At 45.0% G+C, this 22,050-nt stretch overlaps 1 protein-coding gene across 2 annotated transcripts in view; it reads right to left on the reverse strand.

Moving 5' to 3' along the window:
* Positions 1-22,050, reverse strand: part of MLPH (melanophilin) — a 96,064-nt gene that overhangs the window by 37,649 nt on the left and 36,365 nt on the right. For both annotated transcript variants that reach the window (XM_054995832.1, XM_054995825.1), the window contains exons 5-9: positions 19,313-19,351; positions 17,718-17,821; positions 17,148-17,267; positions 13,544-13,745; positions 7,025-7,188 (exon numbers count right to left, since the gene is read on the reverse strand). In XM_054995832.1, the coding sequence (XP_054851807.1) occupies positions 7,025-7,188; positions 13,544-13,745; positions 17,148-17,267; positions 17,718-17,821; positions 19,313-19,351 (629 nt within the window). The remainder of the gene's footprint in view (positions 1-7,024; positions 7,189-13,543; positions 13,746-17,147; positions 17,268-17,717; positions 17,822-19,312; positions 19,352-22,050) is intronic.

Below are 22,050 nucleotides of genomic sequence, written 5' to 3' on the forward strand. Positions count from 1 at the left end.
GAAGCCAGGCTGCCCTGAAGCTAAGGTGCAGCCGGCTGGGTGGAGCTATGTGCTGTCCGGCTCACCCCGGTACAGACAGGGGCCGCCCTATCTGAGGCCGCCAGGGGAGGGGAGCACGCTCGCCCCCCCCATCAAGCCTACCCGCCGCCCCAGGACGGACCCGCCGAGGCCGCCCCGCTCCGACCCGCCGTCGCCGCCACCAGGGGGCGCCTCTGGACCTGACACTAGTGGTTGGAACTATGTGGCTAGTCAACACATCCAGATAGCAAGAATTCCTCCATTTCCATCACAATAGAGGAAGAGTAAGGAAGGAACAGGAGTCTTTAAAGGCAAGACTGGAGTCCGGTAGCACCTTAAAGATCAACAAGTTTTCCAGGATATCAGCTTTTAAGAATCAAAGCTCCCTTCCTTAGATACCAGCTGGAATGGAGATCCTGGAACTCATACTGACCCTGACTGGGATATAAGAGCTCAGGGATTTCCATTCCTACTTGTATCTGAGGAAGAAAGCTTGACTGTCGAAAGCTTATACCCTGAAAATCTTGTTGGTCTTAATGGACCAACAAGGCTTAATGGACCAATGGACTTATATCTTACTGTTCTACTGCAGACCAGCATGGCTACCCACCTGAAACTTCTCTTCAAAGTTCATTAATATTATGACTCCAGAACAGTTTGTTCGTATTTATACTCTACCACTTCCCAGGGGCTTCCGTCCACCAAAGATGGCATAGTTTCAGAAATGTGATTCCAGGTAGGTAACCTGTAATCTTGTTGGTCTCTAACATACCATTGGACTCAAATCTTGCTGCGTAGACGGTATCATTAACTTATGCCCGGGAAGCAGAGCTTATAAGAACTCTAGGATGTCTTGAGATTCTGATGAATGGGAGAAAAACTGTTGTATGTAAGCCTGGTCTTAAAGAGGCTTCATGCCAAGCAGCCAAGGTCATATCCTTCTGGTTTCCTTGTCCACCGGACCAGGTGCAAAGCTAAATCTGCAGCTCTTACAATCCTAAAAAGTCTGTGACATGTAGAAGAATAATCTATGGACGGAAGTCATCTTAACTAAGCGTGGCATTTGCTGCACTCCACCTGTGAGGGGGCATTACTTTCAACAGCCACATGGAGATTAAAACCTCTTTGACTGAATCAAAGCAGTACATAAACCACTAAATTACAGTGCTGCTTAATAACTGAATACTTCCCTACAACATTCAGTCTTTGCAAGGCACAGTCCTCACACTCTAAGGAAGACACTGAGGTTTGTTTATTTGCTTGGCCCAGGTTCAAAGCGAAACCCTGTATTTCCCAGCCAATGAAGTCAATGTATTAATAAAGACTTTATTTTAAAAATAAGCTGATGACTCTGATTAAACAAAACATCTGAATAGATACACATATCACTAGTCATAGATCCAGAGGTGTTAGTCTGCGGTAGCAAAACAGCAAAGAGTCCAGTAGCACCATTAAGACTAACCAACTTTATTGTAGCATAAGCTTTCGAGAGCCACAGCTCTCTTCGTCAGATGTATCTGTAGCTTATGCTACAATAAAGTTGGTTAGTCTTAAAGTTGCTACTAGACTCTTTGCTACATATCACTGGTATACCTCTGAAATTCTGATTCTTCTTCAGAGCAGGAACAAACTTCAAAAACAGTGTAACTTTGTAGGGGCTGGAAATGTTGTTCTAACTTAAATTATGCTCATACCCACTCTTTGTTCTGATTCCCTTAAAATTCCAGAAACTCTGTATAAATCAAGAGTACTTCACAGAGACTGGGAGTACAGAATACAGCATACAGAGGTGGTTCTGCACACCTTAAACTCCAGTAACATTGCAAAGATCAAGCCATTAATATCTCCAGAATAATTGGATTACCCTCTTACCTCAGCACAACACATTAGATCTTGGTAGCTGTATCTCTGCAGCTACAGACAGACTGGTTTTTCCGCATAAATCCCAATTTTCAGGTTTAACAAGTACATGGTGAAACCTGACTCCAAGCACTTCCTTCCTTAACTTATTATAAACATACAATAAACATGGAATTTTAAGGGAAACAGAACAAAGAGTGGGTATGAGCAGAATTTAAGTTAGAACAACATTTCCAGCCCCTACAAAGTTACCAGTGATATGTAGCAAAGAGTCCAGTAGCACCTTTAAGACTAACCAACTTTATTGTAGCATAAGCTACAGATACATCTGACGAAGGGAACTGTGGCTCTCGAAAGCTTATGCTACAGCATAAGCAGTGATATGTGTATCTATTCAGATGTTTTGTTTAATCAGTGCTAGAGTCATCAGATTATTTTAAAATAAAGTCTTTATTAATACATTGACTTCATTGGCTGGGAAATACAGGGTTTCACTTTGAACCTGGGCCAAGCAAATAAACAAACCTATTTCACAAAATGCTCAATGCCGTAACATTCTCCATGTTAGAATTCTACGGATCTAAGTGCAATATCTGAATATTAAAACCCTTCTGAAGTGGATCCTAGCTGGGTGAACCCAGCTTGCATGACATGAAGGGGGCTCTCCTATCTCCCCACTCTCGCTGAGGCATTCTACCTTGCAAAATCACGCCTTCGGGGGTGAGTGGATCCCCAGGAATAGCACGGAGCGGGGACAACGTAGAGATCTGCCATGGCAAGGGAAATTGCCACCCCTGAATGTAGTCTGAATGTGAATTTCTCTCTGAATCATATGGGCACGTTGTTTTTAATTCAATTTGTCAGCAGCTCCCTTAACTACTATTTTGCAAGGACAAGGGGTGATGGTGGTGATTTGGTTCCTGTACTCTATTTGAGCACCTCCCTCCCTTGTCCCCCTGCCTAGTTCTCTTCACTATCCCTCTCTAAGGCTACATGCCTGGCCTTGTCCAGATGCTCTCATGTTAGGATCCAGGTAGAGCCTCTTCCTGGATCCTAACATGAGCTGCCTGCCTTGCCTTCTTGATGCTCTTGTCAATCAGCATCTCTTGCCTCCCTATAAGAATCCCAGTAGTCTCAGAGTCTACTGACTGAGGGCCAAGCTACAAGTGACGCCTTACACAGGTTGGACACTTGTCAGCTTCCCTCAAGTTTTGATGGGAAATGTAGGCATCCTGGTTTTACAGCTTGGCTCTCCATTACTGCTGCAAGACCAGGACGCCTACATTTCCCATCAAAACTTGAGGGAAGCTGACAAGTGTCCAACCTGTGTCAGGCGTCACTTGTAGCTTGGCTCTGAGGGTCAAGCTACAAGTGATGACTGACACTTGCCTGGCAAGTGAACAGATTCACATGTATTCCTCCCTGTTCACTTGCCGTTCACTTGCTCTCCACTTGATCAAGTGGAGTGCAAGTGAATGGCATGTGAACAGGAAGGAATACTCGTGAGCCTGTTCACTTGCCAGGCAAGTGTTGGTCATCACTTGTAGCTTGGCTCTGAGGGAACCTTCCAGCTGAGTGGAAGTTGCTGCATGAGCTGCTTGAAAGCTTCCTGTGTTTCCAGGGCCATGTCGACATCCCAAAGACCCTGTGTAGGGCCTCTCTCTTCCTCAACCAACGGTTTTAGCCGCATGCAAGCCTGCCTGGGGGGGTGCACAGAATAGGAGGAAGGGGAGCAATGGGCTCACCATCCTCTTGGCATCTGGATGTTCTGGCATAAGCAGCTTTGCCTTTCTTGATCCACTGACTTAAATGGACTTAGAAGGATATAACTCTTGCCCAGGAATGCACCATTAAATGGTAAGCCAGCTGAGATTTCATCCACTGAAATGTATCCAAACAGCTGAAGATCTCCCAAATAGTCTCTGGATAAACAGGGTTACTTCTTGTACGGGATTCCATTATGTATGGGATGTATGAAATGAGAATCTAAATAATCAGGAATACTGATTCATATAACAGGAGATAACTTAAGAATAAATAACTTTCAATTGCACTAGTCATTGCTTTCTGCATCTCTTTGATGGAATATAAAGCGCTGCCTTTTTTGGCACTTTTAGATGACATGTAACTTTTGAGCAAGGAGAGAGAATGAATCTCCTTTTCCCTACCCTAAAAGAAAAGGAATCTATTTGCATCCATTAGATTTTTTGTATCATTCAAAAGTAATATGTCATTATGACCAAGTGCCTATGACGCTTTTTGGGGGGGGGGGGGTTGAAGCAGAAGAGATTTTGAAGCTGAGTTCACCCCCCCCCCCAGATTTTCTCTTATCCAAAGTGCTAGTTAGTCCATTTTCAGGATGGAGCCACATGGTAGTCAACAGTAAACAGGAAATGGCTGTGAACAGGGATGGTTTTCAAAATGTGGGAATTTCTGTTACAATCAATGCAGCCAGAAGAAAGGGATTAGTCCCTTCTTGCTGCAAAATAAAAAGCTGGACTGTTAAATAGGAACGATAAAAGAGCTGCAGTGTATTTCTCAGTGAGAAAGGGAACAAAGGTGGCCAGGCCTGTTCCTCAGCAACAGGTGCATTGCGTTCAATGGTTCCAGCAAGAGCCAGTTCAGGTGAACAGCCATTGCCTGCTTCGTTCCCAAGGAAAGTAGAAGCACAAGCAGAGCAGAATATGCCTGTTTCACGCTAGAACATAGCATGAGACAAATCACCTAATCAAGTGGTGGTGAAGTGAACGGCGCTGTTCCATTTCCTGTACCCCAAACCATTCCAGCCATATTCCTCCATTGCTTTTCTGATCCCAGACCAAAAGGGGTCCTCATTTTGAACATAAAGAGATCATGGGCAGGGCAGAGAGTAAATTAGTCTCTCTGGACAAATGAGCAGAACCTAGAAAAAGTACGGAAGGGCAAGTTTCACGGGTAGTCAAACAAATGAAGAAGACCTGGCCTTGGTAGCTGACTTTCTTCAGGGGAACTGAATTAATGGCATTCGCATAATGGAATTGCACATTTTGCATTTCCAGTTTTTATTTTTTAAAAATCTGGATTATTAAAAAATCAGGAACATTCTTCCAATATGGGAAGGGGGGGGCCTTATGCTATTGCTCACTGGTAGGCTGGGGAAAAAAATAATATTGTCCACCTTCTAACAACTTCAGTAAATGGTTGTTGTGGGTTTTCCGGGCTGTATTGCCGTGGTCTTGGCATTGTAGTTCCTGACGTTTCGCCAGCAGCTGTGGCTGGCATCTTCAGAGGTGTAGCACCAAAAGACCGAGATCTCTCAGTGACACTGAGAGATCTCTGTCTTTTTGGTGACACTGAGAGATCTCTGTCTTTTTGGTGCTACACCTCTGAAGATGCCAGCCACAGCTGCTGGCGAAACGTCAGGAACTACAATGCCAAGACCACGGCAATACAGCCCGGAAAACCCACAACAACCATCGTTCTCCAGCCGTGAAAGCCTTCGACAATACAACTTCAGTAAACTTCAAGTGGTTTTAGTGAAAAATATCCCTGGGGGTCCGTGGGTGGGAGGAATGAGATTGGAACAGTTTGGTTGTATTTGCCTTTCCAGTTGTGTTGAGGGCACTGGCAGGGCTCCCTGTAGCATCAGGGCTTTTGGGTGGGGCTTTCCTTGGGGACCAAGATTCTTCAGCTCATCATAAGCAGCCCCACTCCACAAGGACCTCAACACCAACTCTATTGTCCACATGAACAGTTCCTGGAGCTCCGGCCATGGGTGTCCTGGCGGGAGGAGAGCCTTTTCTTGGGACACTTCCTGTACCTGTAGGAGAGGCCTAGTCAAGGGCTAAGTGAAGGGCCTGGCCCACAGTCGGCATGGGCTGATAATCAAGAGGCACAAACGTAGCCCCAAAGATTCTTGACCCCATTGCAGAGAGCATTTGTGGAAATGTGAATCAACTCTGAAAGAGTAAAATCAGATCTAAAACGTCTTCTTCAGAGAGAACTTCTCATTCCCCATCTCTGCCCCTTAAGCTGTGGCTAAAGCAAAGTTTTACAAAAGAGTTCTGAGGAGCAAAGTGGGCTCCCCTTATTTGCAACCAGGAGGACAACAATGTGAACTTCTGTGATCAGATTTCAAGCACACAGCTCTGCAATATAAGTTGCTCTTCTGGGCCCTCAAAACAAAGTTAAGTCTTACAGTTTTTTTTTAATTAAAATTCACACATTTGCAGAGTCTATGGATTTACATGAAGAGAGAGCTGTTGGTTTCATCAAACATCTTCTTGGCCCGTACACAGGGCTGGATCTAGGGTTGCTGGCGCCTAGGGCAACCCTAGTCTGACCCCTTGAGCATGCACTTTGCGCACGCGCACTCCTGGCACTGTGTGATGACGTCTTTTCTGTGACATCATCACGCAGGGCGGAGCGTGCCACCCGCGCGGTGCACTGGCGGAGCCAGCGTGTGGGGCTGGGAAGCTGCCCACGCCATTCACCTCCCTGCAGGACAGGGGGCAGTCGGCTGCCCCCTGTCCTGCAGGGCAGGCAAATGGCGCTGGCGGCCTCGCAGCCCCCCACGCTGCCTTTTGCCTGCCCTGCAGGACAGGTGGCGCGCGGCAAACTGGCCACCCCGTCCTGCGGGGCAGGCGAAAGGCAGTGCGGGGGGCTGGGAGGCTGACCGCACTGCTGCCCGTGCACTCCCGGCAGCTGGCAGCTGCTCCCGGTGCCCCCTCCTTGGTGGCACCGGGGGTAGACTACCCCCCTACCCCCTTGATCCGGCCCTACCCGTACACATGTCATTCAGTGAACTGCATTACACATGCTCAGTTCTATCATCCAGCTTTCGGACAGAAGTGCTTAACTGGTTGCTCTTTACGTAGCTGAGAAACACATTCTTTTTGGCCCGGTTCAAATAAGAGCTCCATGAAGCCCACAGGGAAGAGATGAAAACGTGCCAGTTTTGTATCATATATTCCCTCTACAACAAGAACACCGAGAAATGTCCATTCTGTATGCTTGTCTTGCACACACTGGACCTCTTTCAACCCTGATTTCTCGCTCTCAATCTGAGTTTTTAATTTGTGCCATCATCAGAAGCAATACTAAAACCTGGACTCCCATTTCTAGGACACAGTCTTCAAAGTTTACAGGCATTTCATCCCTTATCTACCTGATTTCCAGAGTGATTTATGTTCTCTTGGGATGAAGCTCGGCTCCTGCGTTTGGTGTGATGCAGTTGATGGGCCAAGAATTTTGGGGCTCCCTTCACATCTTCATCAGAAGTGTCCATATCAGCTGAGTACTGGGATCTGTTCTGCTCATTCCATGGGCTACCTTGGGAAACAGAATAAATTGGGTTGACCCAGGATACAAAACCATTGATCCAGGATGCAGAATGATCATCTGTTTCAGGACAAAAAAAATGAGAAGGCAGGGAATGCAATGAACTGTTCACATTATTAGTAAAATCACTGAAGGGACCAAATGAGAAGCAAACCTCTGAAAGAGTCCTGAACAAACACTTGGGAACACACTTTGGCCTCAACTGCAAGCGGTATACATAGAGAGCCAGCATGATTCCATTTTAGGTGCCAACTAAAAATCTTTGTTTCTTGAGGCTCTGGGCAGCATTTGATTTGATTTCTTGAACTGGTCACCTGCTCTGCTGTTCTTTTTATATGCAATCTTGGCTGTGAGTTCTTATTTTGTGCATTTTTTGTTTTGTTTTAAGTGGCTTATTCTTAATCATGTTGTTAGTCCACCTCGGAGACCTGTCTCGGGTAAAAGATGGAACATTAATACTTTATATAAACAAACCAACAATACTTATAACCAGGAGCTTGTCCTTTTCCCTATATTCAACCACAAATAATTAAACTATGTGATCAATATTATGGCCATTACTTGGGCCACTGAGGAGAGGCACAATGGTAATGCTTCACACAGGCCATTTCAGTCCTATTTCAGAGGGCATTGGGTGAATGACAAACTGTTTTGGTAGATCAGGTTGAATTTTTAATCTGTGCATTCTTTTTATTTGTTAAAGGGCTCTTTGCAACCTGTTGTGGTATTGTTAGCTGTCTTAAGTACAGGGAAATAAGTTGAGATACAAATAATTTAAATAAGTCTCTAACATCTAGTGTATACCACAACGTTTAAGAGAAGTACAGTGCAATCTTATAGTGTTTATGGCGATGACCCCCTCTCAGCCTTTCACACCCCTTGCCACCCACCCCAAAGCTCCCTTCACAGGTTTGGGGCCTCCCAGGCAAGTAAAGGATGGGTCACCACACACCACCTGCCTAGTCTCCACTATAGCAGGCAGAAAGCCATGACCCAAATTCTCACAGGGCCCCCTTTCTCTTCTTCCAGAGGCCCCACCAGACAGGCAGTCAGTTCCCTGTATGTACCCAGCTATAGCCCAGGGCTATTGGGGAAAAGGTAACTTAGAGGTTTCTTTCCCCCTATATATATGCTGCCACCATTTAAACTTGGCCCGTTTAATATGACCAGAGAGTTTGAGACCTGTGTGTGGGAAATTTTCCTTCAGCCAACCATTTCAAGGCAGCCAGGGTTAAACAAAACAAAATTAAACTTTATTTACAAGATGGAACATAGGAGTGAATGGATTTTAAACTAATAAATGGTTTGGAATTAAATAGAGAATGTTTCAATGTAAACAGAACAGGTTTGTAATCAGCTATCTCTCTCTGCTGCCTTCCCTCAGCAGTCAAAATGCTTCTCCCTCAACAGCTCCCAAAAGACTTCTTCCCCTCCAATGGACACTAACTCTCATTGGTCCAGCATTCTGTCCACTCCCATTGGCTGTATCTCAGGAGAGGTGGAGCTGGAACCAATCCTTCACAACGTTACTCCGGTCTAAGACCACTGACATCCATGGCCATACATTGGAGTAAGTCTGCTCAGGATTGCATTTCTAGAAATGAAAGCTGCCGCATAGCATGGTTGCATTCTTTTGAGAAACCTACTGAGAGTAAAGGAATATTTGTGCTGCTCTACAGCTGTGATTTTAAAATGCATATGTAATTAACCCTGAAAACATTTAGATGCTTCTCGGGGCTTGTGGAGGCATCTGGCCTAATCCAAGTCTCACTGTGGAGTTCAACTAAGCAGGAAACATCGGGTGGAGTGGGGGGTAGTGCTTGATGCCAGTCACTCTCCAAAGGAGGTCAAAACGTTTTGGGTGGGTTGCATAATGAATGGTTCATTAAAAGAAATGTGGCATCCAAATGTGGACTCTACTTGGATTCCGGATACAGAATGTTTTTCAAATATCTTTGAACTCAGTCAAGCCAATGTCAAAAGGGATGGCAAGAAAAGGATGATCTTCCCACTTCAAATACTATTCAAATTCCATTGATGGGATAAAACTTAAAGAGAAAAGAAAAAATGACATTCCTCTCAAACTTGCCCTTGGGAGCAGAGCAGGATACGGTTGTTTCCACAAGTCCAAAAAATAGCGCCCCGCTCACCGAACACTGGTGGCTTTTTCGCGGGATTTCTGATGTCTCCGTTTTCAAAGCAGATGCAGGCGGTTTTCGCAGTGCCGAGAAAATGGAAGCAAAACTGTCTGCATCCGCTTGGAGACGTCAGAAATCCCATGAAAAAGCCACCAGTGTTCGGTAAGTGGGGTGCTATTTTTAGGATGTGTGGAAACGGCCTATGTTGGAAGGGAGCAAAACACAGGCTTCCATACATGAGGCAACACCTCTCTGGAAATCTGAGAAGCCTTTGAACAGAGGCAGCTATTTTACATGGGTCCGGATAACCTGGTGCTTTCCACTTCACTACAGTTAGCTTCCTGGCCCTTTCAGGAGAGATAGCAGGGATGGAACGTGGGACATACGGCATGCCAAGTATCTGCTCTAACTACTGAGCTATGGCTCCTTCACAAATCTTTCACAACTACTCTTTGTTGTGAGACAACCGTTCAGTCTCGGCTGTGGCAACACATCGCTAGTTGTCAAAGTTGTCCTAGCATGGCCCTCTCTATAGAACCACCATTTGGGCCTCTGTCACTGCCCCCCCTCCAGAACTCTGGCTCTGTATCTTCTAAAGTACTTCCGCTATGCTTTGTATCTAGCCTTTAAAGTGAGCAGAATCCACTGAGTATTAGTAAAGCCTACTGATAAATTAAGTACACAGTGAATAACATTTGAGGGACTGCAGATGTCTAATCTCTACACGATACACCCTTTTCATTATCTTGTTAGGAGAAACCACATTAGGGATAATTTGGTTTTCGATAATCTCATTTGTTAGGTATTTATAGTACCTGTGAAGGACTGAATCCTATTACACAGGGAAGACTTCTGAGGGTAATTGGCCTAGGATCCATTGTAAGAGAAATTTGCACAGAAAATTCAACAATGACAAGTTCACTTGAAATGAGTACCTCTGGTGAACAATGGAAAAACAGGAACAAGGCGGGAGACGTGCTATAACGCATGACGTCCTGTGCCAAGCTGAATGAGTTTAATCAATGTGGATCATTGAGTGCCAGCAACTGATGGCCACAGAGATTGCAGGCCTCTGCTTTTGAATTGATGTGGATGTGCTTTGATTCTATGACTTGAAGGTATACTTTTGGGACATAAGGCGTGCCAAGGAAAGGTGGACCAGAGGTTAGGGTTTCTCAGAGGGTCAGAGAGCCTCCCTCAGCCAAATAAAAATGGTTTGCCTCCCTCCCCATACGGAATAAAACGCAAGTAGATCAATCCATTTCTTTACTGATGCTGGCAGCCTACTGGGTCAGTTTAACCTGCTCCTATAGAGATGTAAATTGTGACTTGAAGCATTTGGCTTGAGAAGGAGGGGGAAGTCAAGAATCTTTCTCTGCCCCCAATACAGAAGAGCCCTTGAAACTCACAGTTCATGATGAGGTGAAATTGTTCCTGCAACTTGAAGTCTGAATCTTACCCAGCTGTGGCTCAAGGAGTCTTCCTCCGATGGGAGAGGCTGAGTGGAATGATAGGCCATCCAAATGAGGAAGGCCTAGGTAAACATTCAGTGAATATAAATCTCTCTCTTGCAGTTTCATTTATAATTTCAGGTGATGTTCTTCTGCCTCTATAAAGGGTCTTTTCTGTTTAGGATTTCTGTTTTGCTGTGGCCGCCCCCATCCCACACCCTAGCTTCGGTTGTGAAACTCTGTTTCACTGGAGAGAAATACATCCTTTCTGGTATTCTACAACAGTGTTCCTACAGCAAACAATAAACGAGGAAATGGGTCCGAAACAGCACCTTTGTGTGGAATGCATGAGAGATCTACATGAACTTCCATGCATTGATTCTTATAGCTGTATTCCTACCCTTCATGCTCCATCCCACACTGTTCCTGAGGATCTCTCAAGCAATTTTTCAGTTGAACTGGGGGAGCTGATGGACCCCATTCATTAAATGAACACTCTGGCTGAGCTGCTGCAGGTGGACTTGGACTTGGTGCGGAGAACCACCAAGCTGATGGCTTTGAGGGACTTGAACATGTTTGCTGACTCTGCCTTGTGAGGTCATGTTAAGGTTATCATGGCTGCCATTGTAATTACGGGACTGTCCAAAGCTGAGTTGGGGACAAAGTCATATATTGTATGTACTAAAGCCGTTTTTAATGATCTGGTAACAAGCTGGAAAGGAGGCCCTTGTCATGAACTGATCTTTATCTGCTAAAGGCGCAGTTGGTTTTGCCATCTTCTTTCCACAGAGTCAATGGACCAATCAGGATGTTTTGCCCAGACATTTCCTGTTTCTGGATTGGTCTGGATGACTTTAATGAAACCCTGGGCTAGATCTAGAATACAGCACTCCAGTGGCACCAAAAGAACTAACAACATTTATTTCTATATGAGTTTTCGAGAGTCACTTCTTCAGATACATGGAGATCAAGGTAGGAATTTTACTTAATGGGGGAGATTACAAGAAGGGAAGGAGGAGTTAAGGCACAGAGTGAATTATGTCATGAGCCTTTCAAAAGTATATCTTTACGTGTGTGTGTGGGGGGGGGACATTTTAATGTCTCTGGGTATACTCTTAAAGACCTGAAAGTCACTGCTCTACAAAAAAAAATCTTCAAAGGTAATATGCAGCATGAAAATGCTGAATTAGAATTCACCAAGAAATTAAACATTATGTGTTGTCCTGGCTAAAAAACAGGCTTTGATTCTTAAAGTGTTTTACCAACCTATAAGTCTATACCAGTATCTGTATATTTTCACTTTAACATCACCTTGCTTAGTTATTTGAACCTCTGACCTCTCCATTCAGTATTTGTAACTGCTATTCTGTTTGTGACACAGACAGAGCTCACACTTTAACCTATCTATACATTTCTCCTACTGGTTTCTGGATGTTGTAGTTTTTTATGTCTGATTTTTGTTCACTGATTTTCTCACACAGAAACCAACATATTTGTCCAATGAAGACAGCAGAATAACATTGTTGGTGCTATTGGACGATGTGCAATTTGATGAACTCAGGATGGTGCAGCTGATGTTATTTGGTCCCACAAAAGTATTAGCCAAGTATATAAAGTTGGCATCTGTTATGTATTCTACAAAACTTATACCCTGCCTTTCTGCCCTCAGAAGGGCTAACAAGGCAGCTAACAAATTAAAAACATACACCATAAAACCCCATCTTCAAAACCATTAAAACCAATAAAAACATCATTAAAATAATTAAAAACAGAGCTACAGTACATATACAACATAATAAAAACAACAATTTAAATACTGGGCAGGAAGAAGGGATCGCTGAAGAAATGTCAAATGAAACAAACAAGTCTTCACCTGCTAGTAGAAGATGGTAATGTAAGCGGACAGATGAATCTTCATGGGGAGACAGTTCCACAGTTTTGGTGCCACAACTGAGAAGGCCCTCTGCTAGTTTGCTACTTGCCTAATCTCAGAAGATGGGGGTACCTGAAACAGGGCCTCAGAAGAAGACCACAGTGGTCAGCTAGGTTCATAAGAGAGTAAGTAGTCCTTTAGGTATGTTGGTCCCAAGCCATAGAGGGCTTTAAAGGTCAACACCAGCTCCTTGAATTGTTTCCAGAAACAGATTGGGAGCCAATGGAGATATGCTGAGTGGAATGATAGGTCAGTTGTAGGTTTTGGTTCCTGGGACTATGTCTTTGTTGACTGAACAATGACCTTTGGAATTTTAAACAGGCTGAGGCAAGGGGTCTCAAAGGACCACTTAGTCCTCTGGGTTTACCAAAGAATTCAGATCTTCTACAGAGGTCTTTCTTTCTTCAGGTGCCCCTACCCATCAAAGAAGCAGTCCTTTCTTTAGTGACACCCTAACGCAGAGGTCCCACCTCATAGTCCCTTATCTAGCACATTTCATTAATCTGAGCTTCCATCAGTCCCAAACTCTTTTTGTTCACTCATTTTTGGTTGATTGCAGTTTTATTTTTTGACATTTGTTCTATGTTGGAACATAGGCGGAATATATAATTTTTAATAGGCGGTTTCACGTATAACGTTTTGACGTCTTCTTAATTACTATCACTGATTTGTCTTCATTGTGGATTCTATCTGAAAGCCCCTGCAAAAGACATTAGCTGAGATGGGGGGGTAGATATTTTTCAGGTGAATAAACAAGCCATTTATGAAATGTTTCCCCAGGTGTTTTGCCAAATACAGCCTAGGATCAGGTCAGCAGAACTTACCAGGCTTGGGGGTCCTTTCCAGGCTTTTAGTACGTGAGTTCATCGTGAGCTGAACCTCTGTGCTGAATTCCTGCTTCGGAGGGGCTGAGCGCTGCCCTTGTTCCTGTAGTATATGCTGGAACGTGGCGGCCAGGTCTGCTTCTGCTACCATGGACTCCTTCCAGGAAGTATCTTCTTCAGCAGCTGGAAATTCTGCAAAGGTCTAAGAAGAGAGAATGCCTGTCAGCATCAAGAAGCTGGCAGTTTACCCCTCCCCTTGTCCACCTCTCCCTCCTAAAATTATTCACCCACCTTTTCCCTCCCTATAAAAGAGCCAACACTTCTTTCAATTCAAGAATAAAAGATCTTGAAGTTGTTCTAAATAGTTGTGGGAAAGTAACATTTGTGCAACAATGCACAGCTTCGCCCGCTGCACTGATGCCGCCATAAGTAACCCAATGATATAAGAACTTATCTGAGGTGCGATTAAACTGGCTAGAAACTAATACAAGAGCTAAGTGACTCTTCTGGTGTCACAAAAATAGGCTAGTATTGTCCCAACTCAAATTTACACAGAGAAAGTAACTTGATCCAGTAAGATGTGTGCCTTAAGACGCAGTGTGACAGACAGACCTCAACTAGGACGTCCATGGCTCTCTGGTCTGTCATATGTTTACCAGATACAACAAATTCTAACATGACAAGAAGCCATGAGTTCCACCCATACTGTGACTCTGCTGTACGAAATAAGTAATATAATTTACCTTTTCTTGCCTTCTCTGAGGCCACCTGGTACTAAACCATGGATGGCATTCTCTTGGGACACTCAGGGCCAAGCTAGAAGTGAAGAATTACACTTGAATGGCAAGTGAACACTCACACGTATTCCTCCCTGTTCACTTGTGCTCCACTTGCACTCCACTCGATCATATCGATCATATCGAGTGGAGAACAAGTGGAGCACAAACGAAAAGGGAAGAATACATGTGAGTCTGTTCACCTGCCATTCAAGTGTAATTCGTATCGATCATATCGAGTGGAGCACAAGTGGAGCACTAGTGAACAGGGAGGAATACGTGTGAGTCTGTTCACTTGCCATTCAAGTGTAACTCGTCACTTCTAGTTTGGCCCTATGGGACAGAAGTGGGAGGATCTATGGAACTATGGCCATGACAAAGTCATGCTGCTTCCCTCTTTAACAGAATGCTACTATTTGCTCCCTTGTTCAGCAGACTACACAACTTGGCCCCACAAGTCAAATGTAACCCAATATCCATGTACGGTGGCCTGCTTAGCAACCATCTTGCTTCAGCAATCTCAGCAAAGATATGATGCCAATTAAACCCCTGGTGGGCCACCAGCCATGGTTGGTTGGCTACGTTAGTGTAGGCTCACCAGTTGCATAGACCTTGATGAGAATTAGCCCTCCCTCACTCAAGAAACTGGGGATTTCACATATACTGCAATGTACCCTAGTATGCCACTCTACTAGGACTTGGGGCACATGTGCTCACAAGGGCAGCCATCATAGAAAAGGATCAGTACTAATGATATTTTTCAGAATTTTAGTAACATTTCTATACTTTATACCTGGAAGAAATAAAGACACGACAAGTGCTTTAAATAATGGAAGAATTGTAGATAATGTTCTTCCTCGGGTATGTTGGGACAAAAATGCTGTTCCCTTCTTTAACATTTTTCTCTCCAAGGAGCTACACCATTTGGTGCAACACTGAAAAAAATCTCTTGAATTCCCTTGAATAGCAAGAAACAAATTTAGACTATTTGACCTCACCTTCTTCAGGAAATCTCAGTGGGAAAAGGTTTTTTATTTTTTTTAAAAAATTGCTTCTTCAGTCAACTCTTTTGAAGCTGAATGAATGTGAATTTAAATATTTTATTTATTTTATTTTATTGGCTACGTAGCCCGTCCTCTCTATAAGCAGGCTCAGAGCTCTGGTCACGACCTGAGTTCGATCCTGGTGGAAGCCAAGTTCAAATAGCCGGCTCAGGGTTGACTCAGCTTTCCATCCTTCCGAGGTTGGTAAAATGATTACCCAGTTTCCTGGGGGTAAAGTGTAGATGACTGGGGAAGGCAACGGCAAACCACTCCGTAACAAAAAGTCTGCCAAGAAAACGTCATGATGCGATGTCCCGCTACGGGTCAGTAATGACTCGGTGCTTGCACAGGGGACTACCTTTACCTTTTTAAAAGTATTTGATATTGTTTCTACAAATTGGAAGGTGTATGCCCAGCAATGTACAATAAAGAGTACACATTAATCTTTTTAGGTAAAAATCTTGCTCTATACCCACTTTTTCTTCCACTTGCTGTGGGAATAGAACTGGAATTATCACGATAGAAGGTATTCAGAGTACAAGATATTTGCTGAATTGGCCAGACAGACCGTCCTTCTAATATGGAGACTCTCATCTAAACCTGTGAAGAGGGTCCACTGAAAGAGCTGGCATCTATGACCATCCATCTGTCACATTCATACATGCAAGCCGACCATGGTAGCTAGGCTTTTATATGTGAAAAGATGGAAAAGTACAGTATTGCCTTCAATGATGGAGTTAGCGGAGATGGCCAAACTTACAGCCCTGATCAGAGATAAAACATTGTCTACCTTTATGGTTAACCTGAAACCCCTTATTGACTTTCTGTGTGAGATGAGGAAAAATGAACTGATGAGTTGTGGTTTTGATTTCTAAAAAGATAAATTTGGAAAAAATAAATAGAAGGGGGGCAGTAACGAAAAGTAAATTTTGGAGATGATAAAACTAAAAGTATAATGTTTGCTAAAATATGATAGGTGTTGTCAGGGCTTTTTTTCTGGGAAAAGAGGTGGTGGAACTCAGTGGGTTGCCCTCAGAGAAAATGGTCACATGGCTGGTGGCCCCGCCCCCTGATCTCCAGACAGAGGGGAGTTGAGATTGCCCTCAGCGCTGCTGAGTGGCGCGGAGGGCAATCGAAACCCCCCTCTGTCTGGAGATCAGGGGGCGGGGCCATCAGCCATGTGACCATTTTCAAGAGGTTCCAGAACTCCATTCCACCACGTTCCAGCTGAAAAAAAGCCCTTGGTGATGTAGAGAAAAATGAAAAATGAAACATGTATTATTATTCTTTGTTATTTTCAATCTTTGTTCTTTTTCTCTCTTTGTATTCTTTTTTCTTTACTTTTTTCTTCTATTTCTCTGCCTTTTTATCGGGCTTTTAATCTTATTAATAAAATTAAAAATATTTTAAAAATACATGCAAATCTTCACTGCACTCAGTGACAAGCATGGATAAAGCTGTCACGAGGGGTGAGATTCAGGGCAGGCCTTGAGTCATTTTAAAGAATGGGCCCATCCTACCCAGCTAGTATTATCTTGAAGTCTCATATAACTTTTTACTTGTGTTAAGATATCAGTATTTTATCTGTGTTAGGTCAAACAGAAAAAAAAATCAGATTATTATACAATTATATTTCTGGGGTTTTAAAAAATATTATTTTAATCAAAATATCACACACACCATACATTCTCGCAGTACAGACTGAGGATGGACAAAGGGGAGATGATAAATTCTTGTGAGAAAAAGAAGACCCCTCCCCAGCACAAGCCCCCTCCTCCATGATACCTGAAGGCTGAAGGGTCCGGGTGAAATCTGCACAGAATGACGTCGCGACTGAGCAGAATATTCAGAGTCCATATCGAAGTCAAAGGGGTGGACAGACAGCAGCCGCTTCGTCTTGCGCATCTTAAGAAGTACAGAAAGCAGAATAACCCTGATTCCAAGGAAAGCTCAAAGGGCAGGAAAAGGATTCCACAAGATTTCTTGCCAACGATGTTATCCCCCCAGGTTACTTAATACAAAGCAATCGGTGGTGAGTCTGCCCTGGAGTTTTAGGCCCGAGTTCAAATCCTTCTCCTGGTGTTCTCTCCTGTGGAATCCTTTTTCGAGCCCACGTAGTACAGTGGCAATTGCGAGTTATCCCAGATATATTTATATTGAACACATAGAAACACAATCAAGAAAATGAAAATTAGAATCAGGATATTTAAATTCAGAGTGCAACAGGAGAGCCTTTCCCCAAAGACGGCAAAAGAGGGAGGAAGCGGGAGGGACACAGCTCTTGATCTCTGCACGGAGCAAAAGACACAGCAACCCTGTAGGCTAGGAAAGCAAGTGTGTACTTCAAAGACTTACCCTTGCATAACACTCAGCCTTGGCACCATCAAGAGCATCATCGGACTCATCACCTCCCCCACGGTCATTGGCCCCATCGTTTCCATTGTGGAGCTGGTAATCACCTGAGTCGAAGATACCGAAGTGAGTGCCTGATGTCAACAGGCACATGCTGAGCATATTCTGTCAAGTGACCCTAGTTCAGTTGCAGAGCACAGAGGAAGTTGGACCTCCCCCCCCGCCCCCGGCACCTCCCATTCAGTGAGCACGGGGGCGTCTCCTGGCACTGGAGGGCGGCAATCTGGTGCTAGAAAGGCCAAGGGGTTAAGGCAACTCTTTGCATCTGTATCTGGTCTTCCCCGTATCACGGTGTGCTATTGCAACGTACCCATGAGAACATTTCTATCTGGATGCAAATCCCATAGCCAAGATCACCCCACGCGAGACTCATCTCCTCTATCCTTAAAAACCATTCCTTGTTTTTTTTTACCTAAACAAAGATTAATAAGAATTATGGGGGGAAATTATTTAGAACTGTTATGAAATAGTGAGACGCAGGAAGCAGTCGCTGCAGTATCTGTTGCTTTGGAACACAACAGAACATTCACATAGAACAATAACTCACAGTAGGTCATTATGAGAATGAGCCAATGGGGTCGTGTGCTCCCTCCTTCCTCCACTTGGAGGAGACCACGGGGTGGGGGTGGGGGCTCCCTATGTCACCAAATTATTCCAGGCAGGGAATTCACAAGCCAAGTGTGAAGAGTTCCAATAGGGACTCTCTGACCAGTACGTCCATACCATCAAAATGTTATTAACTTGGCCCATTTTTAAAGAAAAACTTAAAATGTTGTTATATTGTGGTGTGTTTTTTTAAGAGAGAATGAAGGTTTGGCCCTCTTCTGGAGGAAGAAAATCTAACATTCGAAACCTTTGACGGGATTTTTAAGAGCAGAGGAGTTACATCCATGGCCTTTGTATCTTCCCTTTTCTTAACCACTGTAGGAGATGCCAGAGTGTACTTTGCCTATAACTGGCATGAATATTCTTCTCCCTGATATAAATGGGAAAAGCTTTTCTGGGGTATGCAACAGAAAGAGCTGAAAATTCAGGGAGCAAGCAGGTCTTTCAGAAAGTCACACAGAGTGAACTACTGATTTCTTTTAAAGGACTACATTAAAAAGAAAGAAAGAAAGAAAGAAAGAAAGAAAGAAAGAAAGAAAGAAAGAAAGAAAGAAAGAAAGAAAGAAAGAAAGAGAATAATAATAACATTTGATTTATATACCGCCCTTCAGGACAACTTAATGACCACTCAGAGCGGTTTACAAACTATGTCATTATTATCCCCACAACAAACATCCTGTGAAGTGGGTGCGGCTGAGAGAGCTCCAGAGAGCTGTGACTAGGCCAAGGTCACCCAGCTGGCTTCAAGTGGAGGAGTGGGGAATCAAACCCGGCTCTCCAGATTAGAGTCCCACGCTCGTAACCCCTGCACCAAACTGGTGTAGTGAAACTGCTGAACGAACGAACGAACGAACGAACGAATGAACGAACGAACGAACGAACGAACGAACGAACGAAAGAAAGAAAAAGAAAAAGAAAGAAAGAAAACTTACTGTGGATGTCTGGTAAGCTGTATACTCTGTCCTGAAAACCTAGAAGCATGAGGGGGAAACACATTTTTCAACTGTGCAGAAGCAAGGCAAGCAACCAGCACACACTGACTGTAGTCCAGGCTGAAGGGGCAGAATTGTGTGTGGGGGGGGACCACCCTCCCCTCTTCCTGTCTCTTGTGAATCTGCCACCTTTGTCAAATTATAATGCACTTGACAGCATACTTTGACAAAGAGAATGCAGCTGAGAGACTTCACAGCAGGATGGATTCATCCCTGAGGCCCATTTGCCCTAATGGAAGCGGGAGGACAGCAACAATGAACAAACAGTATCCATTCATCTGCTGTTAAAGTACTATTCATTTTCATCACTGTAACAAAACATAAGAAGCAGTAGTCTTTGGTTCTGGTGTCCATTTATTTTGAAACAGACATACATCCTGAACAACAAGGCCGTTTTTTTAAAGTGGCACTTTTGAGGGCAGGGCTGCAAACCTCCCAGAAGAACCTGCATGGCTGGATGTCAGAATGCGATGCTAGAAGTAAGAAGAATCCGCCAAAGCACCCGCCATCACCGATTCCGGTTGTGATCACTGTGCCCCGTTTCTGAATGTCTTCTCCTCCAGAAAGTGGTAAAAAGAAAACCATAAAACTGCCTCAGACTGCCATCTATTGGCCAGGTGCCATTTAGGCTTTTTAAAAAAAGATCAACCAGATCTGATGGGGGGAAAGGGAGTTTATTTTTATTATGAAAAATAAAATCCACTGAAGATAAGTCATCTATAACTCATATTCTGTCATCTGTCTTGCGGCTCAGTGAGAAAGGCAGGGAATAAATGATGATGGTGATAATGATGATAATAATAACAGTGGTAGTAGTAATCTCTCATACCACAGTCAGCTGTCTGAAATACACTCCTGTGATACTATCCTTGGTGGTGGAGAGTGCCCTCAAGTCATAGCTGACTTATGGCGACCCCTGGCGGGGTTTTCACGGCAAGAGACTAACAGAGGTGGTTTGCCATTAGCCTGCCTTTGCAACCCTCATCTTCGTTGGAGGTCTCCCATCCAATTACTAACCAAGGCCGGCCCTGCTTAGCTTCTGAGATCTGACGAGATCAGGCTCACCTGAGCTATCCAGGTCATTACTGTTACAGAAGTTGCATGCCATCTATTGCTATTCTGTTTTTGCCTGCATACTTGGTTTTATTTTGTTTTCCACAGTGCACTGATCCTTGTGGCTCCCCCTTGCTCTTGGCTTTCCAATGGCTGTCATCAAATGTGGCTCTGACACCATCTCAGTGTTCTTGATATAAACGATCTTTATGTCTGGGGTCTGAGCCCCAGCCCCCAGACTTGACAAGAGGGAACAGCAGGTCAACCGGGCTGACGGGCAAACAGAGGGGGCAGCCAGCAGCCAGCAGGTCAACTGGTCAGCCAGCTGACAGCAGGTCAACCGGTCTGACTGGCAAGCAGAGGGGGCAGCCGGGGGACAGCAGGTCATCCCCTCCCACGGGCAAATGGAGCCAGAACCTGCCGGTGCCAGGGGCAAGGGGCAAAGGCCCAGGGCCTCAGGAGTCAGGGGGAGACAGAGAGAAGCCAGTGAGTCCCACTCCCCTGGGGAAGGAAAGGGGACTAAGCAAGGCAGAAGCGGGCAAGGGCAGAGGGATTGGGGGCCCAGCAGTCACCCACCCAAAGACCTTACCTAAGGAGGAGAAGCAGCAGCAGCCCCAACAGCCCAAAGCCACGCCCCAGCTAGAAAATAGTAGCCTGGCCCAGGAGTTGCCAAAAGCCAAGCCACTCCAGGTGGGGCTATTGGAGGCACTCTGCAGGAAGCCCTGGGCAACAAGCCAAGGAGCCGCAGCTGGACCCACCTTCAGCCATCAGCTCAGCCAGGGAGGCCGGGCTGCTAGCCAGGGGACTGCAGCTGGACAGGCCTTCAGCAATCAGCCAAGGCAGGGGGGCTGGGCAGCCAAGGAACAAGGCACAGCTGGTGCTGGTCAGTGGGGCCAGATCAGCTACCCCAGCTGCAACTGTTTGGTGCAGCCCAAGACTGGGCTGGAAGAGGGGTGGGACAGTAGAAGGAAGCCCTATAAAAGCTGGCTGGGAAGAGCCCTGGGGTGGTGGATGTGAGTAAGGAGTGATAATGTGGAGTGAGAGTGCTGCAATGCAAGAGTGGAGGTTTGGAGGAGAGTTCTGGAAGGAGGGGATGAAGAAGGACACAGGGGGCAAGCAGGCCAGGTTGAGCAGGCCAGCGAGTGGACTGAGAGGGAGTCTGGGTGAGGTATACCGCCCCTCCTTCCACAGAGCAGGGTCCTGCAGCATCCCTGGCCCCCCTATGATGTCAGGAGCAGACTGCCCAGTGCCACGCCCAGCGGCAGCAGCGGCAAGCCCTGACACTTTATACCCATGACAGACAGTGTCTGTCTTGCTGTCCAATTCCCCTTTGTCCTCCCTATGGCCACATCTCCGCCTCATTGCAGAATTCTAGGTAGTTCCTGAACGAGCACATGGCCAAGACATTCCCAGCCTACTTTAAATGGGTGAGAAACAAACTGTCCAGAACCCTACAGCACTAAAAATACAATGTATAAACTATTTGTCTCTACAACCAGGGTCACACAAGGTCATCTTTTTTGTATATAACCCACAATCCTTTCCCTTGACCTTAGCCCAATTTACATCAGGAGCCTCTTTAACTTGTTGAGCAGGAGTGCCCCTTCAGTAATCTTACCAAAAGC

The sequence above is a fragment of the Eublepharis macularius genome, chromosome 1 (genome assembly GCF_028583425.1).
Source record: "Eublepharis macularius isolate TG4126 chromosome 1, MPM_Emac_v1.0, whole genome shotgun sequence".
NCBI classification, from domain to species: domain Eukaryota; kingdom Metazoa; phylum Chordata; class Lepidosauria; order Squamata; family Eublepharidae; genus Eublepharis; species Eublepharis macularius.